The 16,867-nt window shown below is 25.3% G+C and overlaps 1 protein-coding gene across 1 annotated transcript in view; it reads right to left on the bottom strand.

Moving 5' to 3' along the window:
• ppp2r5b (protein phosphatase 2, regulatory subunit B', beta) overlaps positions 1 to 16,867 on the bottom strand; it is a 94,463-nt gene that overhangs the window by 29,684 nt on the left and 47,912 nt on the right. The window contains exons 5-6 of the mRNA XM_065025237.1: positions 1,693 to 1,823; positions 1,305 to 1,364 (exon numbers count right to left, since the gene is read on the bottom strand). Coding sequence (XP_064881309.1) covers positions 1,305 to 1,364; positions 1,693 to 1,823 — 191 coding nt within the window. The remainder of the gene's footprint in view (positions 1 to 1,304; positions 1,365 to 1,692; positions 1,824 to 16,867) is intronic.

Genomic DNA, 16,867 nt, shown 5'->3' on the forward strand with positions numbered 1-16,867 from the left:
CACACCTGATGTAAAGATAAAGAGAACACACCTGATGTAAAGATGTAAAGAGAACACACCTGATGTAAAGATGTAAAGAGAACACACCTGATGTAAAGATGTAAAGAGAACACACCTGATGTAAAGATGTAAAGATGTAAAGAGAACACACCTAAAGATGTGATGTAAAGATAAAGAGAAACACCTGATGTAAAGATGTAAAGATGTAAAGAGAACACACCTGATGTAAAGATGTAAAGATGTAAAGAGAACACACCTGATGTAAAGATGTAAAGAGAACACACCTGATGTAAAGATGTAAAGAGAACACACCTGATGTAAAGATGTAAAGAGAACACACCTGATAAAGATAAAGATGAAAACCTGATGTAAAGATGTAAAGATGTAAAGAGAACACACCTGATGTAAAGATGTAAAGAGAACACACCTGATGTAAAGATGTAAAGAGAACACACCTGATGTAAAGATGTAAAGATGTAAAGAGAACACACCTGATGTAAAGATGTAAAGATAAAGAGAACACACCTGATGTAAAGATGTAAAGATGTAAAGAGAACACACCTGATGTAAAGATGTAAAGATGTAAAGAGAACACACCTGATGTAAAGATGTAAAGTAAAGAGAACACACCTGATGTAAAGATGTAAAGAGAACACACCTGATGTAAAGATGTAAAGAGAACACACCTGATGTAAAGATGTAAAGATGTAAAGAGAACACACCTGATGTAAAGATGTAAAGATGTAAAGAGAACACACCTGATGTAAAGATGTAAAGATGTAAAGAGAACACACCTGATGTAAAGATGTAAAGAGAACACACCTGATGTAAAGATGTAAAGATGTAAAGAGAACACACCTGATGTAAAGATGTAAAGAGAACACACCTGATGTAAAGATAAAGAGAACACACCTGATGTAAAGATAAAGAGAACACACCTGATGTAAAGATGTAAAGAGAACACACCTGATGTAAAGATGTAAAGAGAACACACCTGATGTAAAGATGTAAAGATGTAAAGAGAACACACCTGATGTAAAGATGTAAAGATGTAAAGAGAACACACCTGATGTAAAGATGTAAAGAGAACACACCTGATGTAAAGATGTAAAGAGAACACACCTGATGTAAAGATGTAAAGAGAACACACCTGATGTAAAGATGTAAAGAGAACACACCTGATGTAAAGATGTAAAGAGAACACACCTGATGTAAAGATGTAAAGATGTAAAGAGAACACACCTGATGTAAAGATGTAAAGAGAACACACCTGATGTAAAGATGTAAAGATAAAGAGAACACACCTGCCCAGAATCTCCAGTAGCTCTGCTACTCCGTTGAAGTGTTCAGTCTCATAGATGAACCTAGAGGAACACACACACACACACACGCAATGTTTCTATTTGCATTTGTTAGCGTATTACTTAAGGATGTTGATCTGTCTGTGAATGTTACTGTGTGTGTGTGTGTGTGTCTGAATGAGTGTCTGTGTGTGTGTGTGTGTGTGTGTGTGTGTGTGTGTGTGTGTGTGTGTGTGTGTGTGTGTGTGTGTGTGTGTGTGTGTGTGTGTGTCTGAATGAGCGTCTCTGTGTGTGTGTGTGTGTGTGTGTGGTGGTTAGGGAAAGTAGAAAATCAATTGTTGGTCCCCAAAAAGTCCTCATAAGTACAGTAAGACATAGCTGTGTGTTTTACCTGAGGAAGATGTTGTTGATCTGTTTACGTATGTACGCCCGTAGACCCAGCAGTTTGCCGTAGACACGATGCAGGATGGTCTTCAGGTATTCTCTCTCCCTGGGATCCTCACTGTCAAACAACTCCAGCAGCTACATACACACACACACACACACACACACACACACACACACACACACATATGGAGAGAGAGAGAGAGAGAGACAGAGAGAGGGAGAAGGAGAAAGAGAGATAGATATTATTACAACACTGTACAGAGACGATAATATAACATTTGAAAATGTCAATATTCTTTTAAAACTGTGTAATGTTTACTGTTCATTTTCATTGTTTATTTCTCTTTTGTTGATTATCTATTCCACTTGCTTTGGCAATGTTAACATATGTTTCCCATGCAAAGAAAAGCCCCTTGAATTGAATTGAGTGACAGAGAGAGATGAACAGAGAGAACGAGAGAGAGAGACAGAGAGAGAACGAGAGAGAGAAACAGAGAGAGGAAGAGAGAGAACGAGAGAGAGAAACAGAGAGAGGAAGAGAGAGAAACAGAGAGAGGAAGAGAGAGAGAGACAGAGAGAGAGAACGAGAGAGAGAAACAGAGAGAGGAAGAGAGAGAACGAGAGAGAGAAACAGAGAGAGGAAGAGAGAGAGAAACAGAGAGAGAACGAGAGAGAGAAACAGAGAGAGGAAGAGAGAGAACGAGAGAGAGATGAAAGAGAGAAACAGAGAGAGGAAGAGAGAGAAAGAGAGACAGAGAGAGAGAACTTATCAAAATGCAGACCGCTACGTCTGAGAAATACACAAACAGAGACAGATATATTGTAGACATACCGTAGATATATTGTAGACATATTGTAGATATAGTATATATATTAGAAATAGTAGATATATTGTAGACATATTGTAGATATAGTATATATATTAGAAATAGTAGATATATTGTAGACATATTGTAGATATATTTTAAACATATTGTAGACATATTATAGATATATTGTAAACATATTGTAAATATAGTCGATATAGTAGATATATTGCAGACATATTGTAGATATATTTTAAACATATTGTAGACATATTGTAGATATATTGTAAACATATTGTAAATATAGTCGATATAGTAGATATATTTTAAACATATTGTAGACATATTGTAGATATATTTTAAACATATTGTAGACATATTGTAGATATATTGTAAACATATTGTAAATATAGTCGATATATATCGTAGATATATTGCAGACAAATTGTAGACATATTGTAGACATATTATAGATATATTGTAGACATATTGAAGATATAGTAGATATGTTGTAGACATATTGTAGACATATTGTAGATATAGTAGATATAGTAGATATATTGTAGATATAGTAGATATATTGTAGACATATTGAAGACATATTGTAGATATATTGTAGATATATTGTAGACATATTGTAGACATATTGAAGATATAGTAGATATATTGTAGACATATTGAAGATATAGTAGATATATTGTAGACATATTGTAGATATATTGTAGATATATTGTAGATATATTGTAGACATATTGTAGATATATTGTAAACATATTGTAAATATAGTAGATATATTGTAGACATATTGTAGACATATTGTAGACATATTGTAGATATATTGTAAACATATTGTAAATATAGTAGATATATTGTAGACATATTGTAGACATATTGTAGATATATTATAGACATATTGTAGACATATTGTAGATATATTGTAAACATATTGTAAATATAGTAGATATATTGTAGACATATTGTAGACATATTGTAGATATATTATAGACATATTGTAGACATATTGTAGATATTGTAGACATGTAAACATATAGTAGATATAGTAGATATATTGTAGACACATTGTAGACATATTGTAGATATAGTGTAGACATATTGTAGATATAGTAGATATAGTAGATATATTGTAGACACATTGTAGACATATTGTAGACACATTGTAGATATAACAGATATAGTAGATATATTGTAGATATTGTAGACATGTAAACATATAGTAGATATAGTAGACATATTGTAAATATAGTAGATATATCGTAGATATATTGCAGACAAATTGTAGATATAGTAGATATAGTAGATATATTGTAGATATAGTAGATATATTGTAGACATATTGTAGACATATTGTAGACATATTGTAGATATATTGTAGATATAGTAGACATATTGGAGACATATTGTAGACATATTGTAGACATAGTAGATATAGAAGATATATTGTAGACACATTGTAGACATATTGTAGATATATTTTAGACATATTGTAGATATAGCAGATATAGTAGATATAGTAGATATATTGTAAACATATTGTAAATATAGTGTAGACATATTGTAGATATATTGTAAATATAGTAGATATATTGTAAATATAGTAGATATATCGTAGATATATTGCAGACAAATTGTAGATATAGTAGATAAATTGTAAACATATTGTAAATATAGTAGATATATTGTAGACATATTGTAGATATAGCAGATATAGTAGATATAGTAGATACATTGTAGACATATTGTAGATATAGCAGATATAGTAGATATAGTAGATATAGTAGATATAGTAGATACATTGTAGACATATTGTAGATATATTGTAAACATATTGTAAATATAGTGTAGACATATTGTAGACATATTGTAGATATATTGTAGACATATTGTAGATATAACAGATATAGTAGATATATTGTAGACACATTGTAGACATATTGTAGATATAGTAGATATATTGTAAACATATTGTAAATATAGTGTAGACATATTGTAGACATATTGTAGATATAACAGATATAGTTGATATATTGTAGACACATTGTAGACATATTGTAGATATAGTAGATATATTGTAAACATATTGTAGACACATTGTAGATATATTGTAGACACATTGTAGATATAACAGATATAGTAGATATAGTAGATATAGTAGACATATTGTAGACATATTGTAGATATATTGTAGACATATTGTAGATATTGTAGACATATTATAGACATATTGTAGACATATTGTAGACATATTGTAGATATAGTAGATATAGAAGATATATTGTAGACACATTGTAGACATATTGTAGATATATTTTAGACATATTGTAGATATAGTAGATATAGTAGATATAGTAGATATATTGTAAACATATTGTAAATATAGTGTAGACATATTGTAGATATATTGTAAACATATTGTAAATATAGTGTAGACATATTGTAGATATATTGTAAACATATTGTAAATATAGTGTAGACATATTGTAGATATATTGTAAATATAGTAGATATATCGTAGATATATTGTAAACAAATTGTAGATATAGTAGACATATTGTAGACATATTGTAGATATAGTAGATATATTGTAGAAATATTGTAGATATATTGTAGATATATTGTAGACGTATTGTAGATATATTGTAGACATATTGTAGATATATTGTAAGAGACAAAGATATTGTAAACATATTGAAGATATATTGTAGATATTGTAGACTTATTGTACATATAGTAGATATAGTAGATATATTGTAAGAGACAAATATATTGTAGACATATTGTAGACATATTGTAGATATATTGTAGACACATTGTAGATATAACAGATATAGTAGATATAGTAGATATATTGTAGACATATTGTAGACATATTGCATATTGTAGACATATTGTAGATATATTGTAAACATATTGTAGATAGAGTAGATATAGTAGATATATTGTAGATATAGTAGATATATTGTAAACATATTGTAAATATAGTGTAGACATATTGTAGACATATTGTAGATATAGTAGATATATTGTAGAAATATTGTAGATATATTGTAGATATATTGTAGACATATTGTAGACATATTGTAGATATATTGTAAACAAATTGTAGATATAGTAGACATATTGTAGACATATTGTAGATATTGTAGATATATTGTAGACATATTGTAGATATAGAAGATATATTGTAGACACATTGTAGACATATTGTAGATATATTTTAGACATATTGTAGATATAGCAGATATAGTAGATATAGTAGATATAGTAGATATATTGTAAACATATTGTAAATATAGTGTAGACATATTGTAGATATATTGTAAATATAGTAGATATATCGTAGATATATTGCAGACAAATTGTAGATATAGTAGATATATTGTAAACATATTGTAAATATAGTAGATATATTGTAGACATATTGTAGACATATTGTAGACATATTGTAGATATATTGTAGACATATTGTAGATATAGTAGATATTGTAGATATTGTAGATATAGTAGATACATTGTAGACATATTGTAGACATATTGTAGATATAGCAGATATAGTAGATATAGTAGATATAGTAGATACATTGTAGACATATTGTAGATATAGCAGATATAGTAGATATAGTAGATATAGTAGATACATTGTAAACATATTGTAAATATAGTGTAGACATATTGTAGACATATTGTAGATATAACAGATATAGTAGATATATTGTAGACACATTGTAGACATATTGTAGATATAGTAGATATATTGTAAACATATTGTAGATATATTGTAGACACATTGTAGATATAACAGATATAGTAGATATAGTAGATATAGTAGACATATTGTAGACATATTGTAGACATATTGTAGACATATTGTAGATATATTGTAGATATAGTAGACATATTGGAGACATATTGTAGACATATTGTAGACATATTGTAGATATTGTAGACATATTGTAGATATAGTAGATATAGAAGATATATTGTAGACACATTGTAGACATATTGTAGATATATTTTAGACATATTGTAGATATAGCAGATATAGTAGATATAGTAAATATAGTGTAGACATATTGTAGATATATTGTAAATATAGTAGATATATTGTAAATATAGTAGATATATCGTAGATATATTGCAGACAAATTGTAGATATAGTAGATATATTGTAAACATATTGTAAATATAGTAGAAATATTGTAGACATATTGTAGACATATTGTAGATATATTGTAGACATATTGTAGATATAGTAGATATTGTAGATATAGTAGATATAGTAGATACATTGTAGACATATTGTAGACATATTAAAGATATAGCAGATATAGTAGATATAGTAGATATAGTAGATACATTGTAGACATATTGTAGATATAGCAGATATAGTAGATATAGTAGATATAGTAGATACATTGTAAACATATTGTAAATATAGTGTAGACATATTGTAGACATATTGTAGATATAACAGATATAGTAGATATATTGTAGACACATTGTAGACATATTGTAGATATAGTAGATATATTGTAAACATATTGTAGACACATTGTAGATATATTGTAGACACATTGTAGATATAAGAGATATAGTAGATATAGTAGATATAGTAGACATATTGTAGACATATTGTAGACATATTGTAGATATATTGTAGATATAGTAGACATATTGGAGACATATTGTAGACATATTGTAGACATATTGTAGATATTGTAGACATATTATAGACATATTGTAGATATAGTAGATATAGAAGATATATTGTAGACACATTGTAGACATATTGTAGATATATTTTAGACATATTGTAGATATAGCAGATATAGTAGATATAGTAGATATAGTAGATATATTGTAAACATATTGTAGATATATTGTAAATATAGTAGATATATTGCAGACAAATTGTAGATATAGTAGATATATTGTAAACATATTGTAAATATAGTAGATATATTGTAGACATATTGTAGACATATTGTAGACATATTGTAGATATATTGTAGACATATTGTAGATATAGTAGATATAGTAGATATAGTAGATACATTGTAGACATACTGTAGATATAGTAGATATAGTAGATATAGTAGATACATTGTAGATATATTTTAGACATATTGTAGATATAGCAGATATAGTAGATATAGTAGATATAGTAGATACATTGTAGACATATTGTAGATATATTGTAAACATATTGTAAATATAGTGTAGAGATATTGTAGACATATTGTAGATATATTGTACACAAATTGTAGATATAGTAGACATATTGTAGACATATTGTAGATATAGTAGATATATTGTAGAAATATTGTAGATATATTGTAGATATATTGTAGACATATTGTAGATATATTGTAGACATATTGTAGATATTGTAGACATATTGTAGACATATTGTAGATATATTGTAGATATATTGTAGATATAGTAGATATATTGTAGACACATTGTAGACATATTGTAGATATATTTTAGGCATATTGTAGACATAGCAGATATAGTAGATATAATAGATATAGTAGATATATTGTAAACATATTGTAAATATAGTGTAGACATATTGTAGATATATTGTAAATATAGTAGATATATTGTAAATATAATATATATATCGTAGATATATTGCAGACAAATTGTAGATATAGTAGATATATTGTAAACATATTGTAAATATAGTAGATATATTGTAGACATATTGTAGACATATTGTAGATATATTGTAAACATATTGTAGATATAGTAGACATATTGTAGACATATTGTAGACATATTGTAGATATATTGTAGATATTGTAGACATATTGTAGATATAGTAGATATATTGTAGACTTATTGTACATATAGTAGATATAGTAGATATATTGTAAGAGACAAATATATTGTAAACATATTGTAGACATATTGTAGATATATTGTAGACACATTGTCGATATAACAGATATAGTAGATATAGTAGATATATTGTAGACATATTGTAGACATATTGTAGATATATTGTAGATATATTGTAGACATATTGTAGATATATTGTAGACATATTGTAGATATAGTAGACATATTGTAGACATATTGTAGACATATTGTAGATATATTGTAGACATATTGTAGATATAGTAGATATATTGTAGACACATTGTAGACATATTGTAGATATATTTTAGGCATATTGTAGATATAGCAGATATAGTAGATATAGTAGATATAGTAGATATATTGTAAACATATTGTAAATATAGTGTAGACATATTGTAGATATATTGTAAATATAGTAGATATATTGTAAATATAGTAGATATATCGTAGATATATTGCAGACAAATTGTAGATATAGTAGATATATTGTAAACATATTGTAAATATAGTAGATATATTGTAGACACATTGTAGACATATTGTAGATATAGTAGATATATTGTAAACATATTGTAGACACATTGTAGATATATTGTAGACACATTGTAGATATAACAGATATAGTAGGTATAGTAGATATAGTAGACATATTGTAGACATATTGTAGACATATTGTAGACATATTGTAGATATAGTAGACATATTGGAGACATATTGTAGACATATTGTAGATATTGTAGACATATTATAGACATATTGTAGATATAGTAGATATAGAAGATATATTGTAGACACATTGTAGACATATTGTAGATATATTTTAGACATATTGTAGATATAGCAGATATAGTAGATATATTGTAAACATATTGTAGATATATTGTAAATATAGTAGATATATCGTAGATATATTGCAGACAAATTGTAGATATAGTAGATATATTGTAAACATATTGTAAATATAGTAGATATATTGTAGACATATTGTAGACATATTGTAGACATATTGTAGATATATTGTAGACATATTGTAGATATAGTAGATAGTGTAGATATAGTAGATATAGTAGATACATTGTAGACATATTGTAGATATAGCAGATATAGTAGATATAGTAGATACATTGTAGATATATTTTAGACATATTGTAGATATAGCAGATATAGTAGATATAGTAGATATAGTAGATACATTGTAGACATATTGTAGATATATTGTAAACATATTGTAAATATAGTGTAGAGATATTGTAGACATATTGTAGATATATTGTAAACAAATTGTAGATATAGTAGACATATTGTAGACATATTGTAGACACATTGTAGATATAACAGATATAGTAGATATATTGTAGATATTGTAGACATGTAAACATATAGTAGATATAGTAGACATATTGTAAATATAGTAGATATATCGTAGATATATTGCAGACAAATTGTAGATATAGTAGATATAGTAGATATATTGTAGATATAGTAGATATATTGTAGACATATTGTAGACATATTGTAGACATATTGTAGATATATTGTAGATATAGTAGACATATTGGAGACATATTGTAGACATATTGTAGACATAGTAGATATAGAAGATATATTGTAGACACATTGTAGACATATTGTAGATATATTTTAGACATATTGTAGATATAGCAGATATAGTAGATATAGTAGATATAGTAGATATATTGTAAACATATTGTAAATATAGTGTAGACATATTGTAGATATATTGTAAATATAGTAGATATATTGTAAATATAGTAGATATATCGTAGATATATTGCAGACAAATTGTAGATATAGTAGATAAATTGTAAACATATTGTAAATATAGTAGATATATTGTAGACATATTGTAGATATAGCAGATATAGTAGATATAGTAGATACATTGTAGACATATTGTAGATATAGCAGATATAGTAGATATAGTAGATATAGTAGATATAGTAGATACATTGTAGACATATTTTAGACATATTGTAGATATAGTAGATATAGCAGATATAGTAGATATAGTAGATACATTGTAGACATATTGTAGATATATTGTAAACATATTGTAAATATAGTGTAGACATATTGTAGACATATTGTAGATATATTGTAGACATATTGTAGATATAACAGATATAGTAGATATATTGTAGACACATTGTAGACATATTGTAGATATAGTAGATATATTGTAAACATATTGTAAATATAGTGTAGACATATTGTAGACATATTGTAGATATAGTAGATATATTGTAAACATATTGTAGACACATTGTAGATATATTGTAGACACATTGTAGATATAACAGATATAGTAGATATAGTAGATATAGTAGACATATTGTAGACATATTGTAGATATATTGTAGACATATTGTAGATATTGTAGACATATTATAGACATATTGTAGACATATTGTAGACATATTGTAGATATAGTAGATATAGAAGATATATTGTAGACACATTGTAGACATATTGTAGATATATTTTAGACATATTGTAGATATAGTAGATATAGTAGATATAGTAGATATATTGTAAACATATTGTAAATATAGTGTAGACATATTGTAGATATATTGTAAATATAGTAGATATAGTAGATATATTGTAAACAAATTGTAGATATAGTAGACATATTGTAGACATATTGTAGATATAGTAGATATATTGTAGAAATATTGTAGATATATTGTAGATATATTGTAGACGTATTGTAGATATATTGTAGACATATTGTAGATATATTGTAAGAGACAAAGATATTGTAAACATATTGAAGATATATTGTAGATATTGTAGACATATTGTAGATATAGTAGATATATTGTAGACTTATTGTACATATAGTAGATATAGTAGATATATTGTAAGAGACAAATATATTGTAGACATATTGTAGACATATTGTAGATATATTGTAGACACATTGTAGATATAACAGATATAGTAGATATAGTAGATATATTGTAGACATATTGTAGACATATTGTAGACATATTGTAGATATATTGTAAACATATTGTAGATAGAGTAGATATAGTAGATATATTGTAGATATAGTAGATATATTGTAAACATATTGTAAATATAGTGTAGAGATATTGTAGACATATTGTAGACATATTGTAGATATAGTAGATATATTGTAGAAATATTGTAGATATATTGTAGATATATTGTAGACATATTGTAGACATATTGTAGACATATTGTAGATATATTGTAAACAAATTGTAGATATAGTAGACATATTGTAGACATATTGTAGATATTGTAGATATATTGTAGACATATTGTAGATATAGTAGATATAGAAGATATATTGTAGACACATTGTAGACATATTGTAGATATATTTTAGACATATTGTAGATATAGCAGATATAGTAGATATAGTAGATATAGTAGATATATTGTAAACATATTGTAAATATAGTGTAGACATATTGTAGATATATTGTAAATATAGTAGATATATTGTAAATATAGTAGATATATCGTAGATATATTGCAGACAAATTGTAGATATAGTAGATATATTGTAAACATATTGTAAATATAGTAGATATAGTAGACATATTGTAGACATATTGTAGACATATTGTAGATATATTGTAGACATATTGTAGATATAGTAGATATTGTAGATATAGTAGATATAGTAGATACATTGTAGACATATTGTAGACATATTGTAGATATAGCAGATATAGTAGATATAGTAGATATAGTAGATACATTGTAGACATATTGTAGATATATTGCAGACAAATTGTAGATATAGTAGATATATTGTAAACATATTGTAAATATAGTAGATATATTGTAGACATATTGTAGACATATTGTAGACATATTGTAGATATATTGTAGACATATTGTAGATATAGTAGATAGTGTAGATATAGTAGATATAGTAGATACATTGTAGACATATTGTAGATATAGCAGATATAGTAGATATAGTAGATACATTGTAGATATATTTTAGACATATTGTAGATATAGCAGATATAGTAGATATAGTAGATATAGTAGATACATTGTAGACATATTGTAGATATATTGTAAACATATTGTAAATATAGTGTAGAGATATTGTAGACATATTGTAGACATACCGTAGATATATTGTAGACATATTGTAGATATAGTATATATATTAGAAATAGTAGATATATTGTAGACATATTGTAGATATAGTATATATATTAGAAATAGTAGATATATTGTAGACATATTGTAGATATATTTTAAACATATTGTAGACATATTATAGATATATTGTAAACATATTGTAAATATAGTCGATATAGTAGATATATTGCAGACATATTGTAGATATATTTTAAACATATTGTAGACATATTGTAGATATATTGTAAACATATTGTAAATATAGTCGATATAGTAGATATATTTTAAACATATTGTAGACATATTGTAGATATATTTTAAACATATTGTAGACATATTGTAGATATATTGTAAACATATTGTAAATATAGTCGATATATCGTAGATATATTGCAGACAAATTGTAGACATATTGTAGACATATTATAGATATATTGTAGACATATTGAAGATATAGTAGATATGTTGTAGACATATTGTAGACATATTGTAGATATAGTAGATATAGTAGATATATTGTAGATATAGTAGATATATTGTAGACATATTGAAGACATATTGTAGATATATTGTAGATATATTGTAGACATATTGTAGACATATTGAAGATATAGTAGATATATTGTAGACATATTGAAGATATAGTAGATATATTGTAGACATATTGTAGATATATTGTAGATATATTGTAGATATATTGTAGACATATTGTAGATATATTGTAAACATATTGTAAATATAGTAGATATATTGTAGACATATTGTAGACATATTGTAGACATATTGTAGATATATTGTAAACATATTGTAAATATAGTAGATATATTGTAGACATATTGTAGACATATTGTAGATATATTATAGACATATTGTAGACATATTGTAGATATATTGTAAACATATTGTAAATATAGTAGATATATTGTAGACATATTGTAGACATATTGTAGATATATTATAGACATATTGTAGACATATTGTAGATATTGTAGACATGTAAACATATAGTAGATATAGTAGATATATTGTAGACATTGTAGACATATTGTAGATATAGTGTAGACATATTGTAGATATAGTAGATATAGTAGATATATTGTAGACACATTGTAGACATATTGTAGACACATTGTAGATATAACAGATATAGTAGATATATTGTAGATATTGTAGACATGTAAACATATAGTAGATATAGTAGACATATTGTAAATATAGTAGATATATCGTAGATATATTGCAGACAAATTGTAGATATAGTAGATATAGTAGATATATTGTAGATATAGTAGATATATTGTAGACATATTGTAGACATATTGTAGACATATTGTAGATATATTGTAGATATAGTAGACATATTGGAGACATATTGTAGACATATTTGTAGACATAGTAGATATAGAAGATATATTGTAGACACATTGTAGACATATTGTAGATATATTTTAGACATATTGTAGATATAGCAGATATAGTAGATATAGTAGATATATTGTAAACATATTGTAAATATAGTGTAGACATATTGTAGATATATTGTAAATATAGTAGATATATTGTAAATATAGTAGATATATCGTAGATATATTGCAGACAAATTGTAGATATAGTAGATAAATTGTAAACATATTGTAAATATAGTAGATATATTGTAGACATATTGTAGATATAGCAGATATAGTAGATATAGTAGATACATTGTAGACATATTGTAGATATAGCAGATATAGTAGATATAGTAGATATAGTAGATATAGTAGATACATTGTAGACATATTGTAGATATATTGTAAACATATTGTAAATATAGTGTAGACATATTGTAGACATATTGTAGATATATTGTAGACATATTGTAGATATAACAGATATAGTAGATATATTGTAGACACATTGTAGACATATTGTAGATATAGTAGATATATTGTAAACATATTGTAAATATAGTGTAGACATATTGTAGACATATTGTAGATATAACAGATATAGTTGATATATTGTAGACACATTGTAGACATATTGTAGATATAGTAGATATATTGTAAACATATTGTAGACACATTGTAGATATATTGTAGACACATTGTAGATATAACAGATATAGTAGATATAGTAGATATAGTAGACATATTGTAGACATATTGTAGATATATTGTAGACATATTGTAGATATTGTAGACATATTATAGACATATTGTAGACATATTGTAGACATATTGTAGATATAGTAGATATAGAAGATATATTGTAGACACATTGTAGACATATTGTAGATATATTTTAGACATATTGTAGATATAGTAGATATAGTAGATATAGTAGATATATTGTAAACATATTGTAAATATAGTGTAGACATATTGTAGATATATTGTAAACATATTGTAAATATAGTGTAGACATATTGTAGATATATTGTAAACATATTGTAAATATAGTGTAGACATATTGTAGATATATTGTAAATATAGTAGATATATCGTAGATATATTGTAAACAAATTGTAGATATAGTAGACATATTGTAGACATATTGTAGATATAGTAGATATATTGTAGAAATATTGTAGATATATTGTAGATATATTGTAGATATTGTAGATATATTGTAGACATATTGTAGATATATTGTAGAAGAGACAAAGATATTGTAAACATATTGAAGATATATTGTAGATATTGTAGACTTATTGTACATATAGTAGATATAGTAGATATATTGTAAGAGACAAATATATTGTAGACATATTGTAGACATATTGTAGATATATTGTAGACACATTGTAGATATAACAGATATAGTAGATATAGTAGATATATTGTAGACATATTGTAGACATATTGCATATTGTAGACATATTGTAGATATATTGTAAACATATTGTAGATAGAGTAGATATAGTAGATATATTGTAGATATAGTAGATATATTGTAAACATATTGTAAATATAGTGTAGACATATTGTAGACATATTGTAGATATAGTAGATATATTGTAGAAATATTGTAGATATATTGTAGATATATTGTAGACATATTGTAGACATATTGTAGATATATTGTAAACAAATTGTAGATATAGTAGACATATTGTAGACATATTGTAGATATTGTAGATATATTGTAGACATATTGTAGATATAGAAGATATATTGTAGACACATTGTAGACATATTGTAGATATATTTTAGACATATTGTAGATATAGCAGATATAGTAGATATAGTAGATATAGTAGATATATTGTAAACATATTGTAAATATAGTGTAGACATATTGTAGATATATTGTAAATATAGTAGATATATCGTAGATATATTGCAGACAAATTGTAGATATAGTAGATATATTGTAAACATATTGTAAATATAGTAGATATATTGTAGACATATTGTAGACATATTGTAGACATATTGTAGATATATTGTAGACATATTGTAGATATAGTAGATATAGATATTGTAGATATAGTAGATACATTGTAGACATATTGTAGACATATTGTAGATATAGCAGATATAGTAGATATAGTAGATATAGTAGATACATTGTAGACATATTGTAGATATAGCAGATATAGTAGATATAGTAGATATAGTAGATACATTGTAAACATATTGTAAATATAGTGTAGACATATTGTAGACATATTGTAGATATAACAGATATAGTAGATATATTGTAGACACATTGTAGACATATTGTAGATATAGTAGATATATTGTAAACATATTGTAGATATATTGTAGACACATTGTAGATATAACAGATATAGTAGATATAGTAGATATAGTAGACATATTGTAGACATATTGTAGACATATTGTAGACATATTGTAGATATATTGTAGATATAGTAGACATATTGGAGACATATTGTAGACATATTGTAGACATATTGTAGATATTGTAGACATATTGTAGATATAGTAGATATAGAAGATATATTGTAGACACATTGTAGACATATTGTAGATATATTTTAGACATATTGTAGATATAGCAGATATAGTAGATATAGTAAATATAGTGTAGACATATTGTAGATATATTGTAAATATAGTAGATATATTGTAAATATAGTAGATATATCGTAGATATATTGCAGACAAATTGTAGATATAGTAGATATATTGTAAACATATTGTAAATATAGTAGAAATATTGTAGACATATTGTAGACATATTGTAGATATATTGTAGACATATTGTAGATATAGTAGATATTGTAGATATAGTAGATATAGTAGATACATTGTAGACATATTGTAGACATATTAAAGATATAGCAGATATAGTAGATATAGTAGATATAGTAGATACATTGTA

This window comes from Oncorhynchus nerka, linkage group LG12 (assembly GCF_034236695.1).
Source record: "Oncorhynchus nerka isolate Pitt River linkage group LG12, Oner_Uvic_2.0, whole genome shotgun sequence".
NCBI lineage: Eukaryota > Metazoa > Chordata > Actinopteri > Salmoniformes > Salmonidae > Oncorhynchus > Oncorhynchus nerka.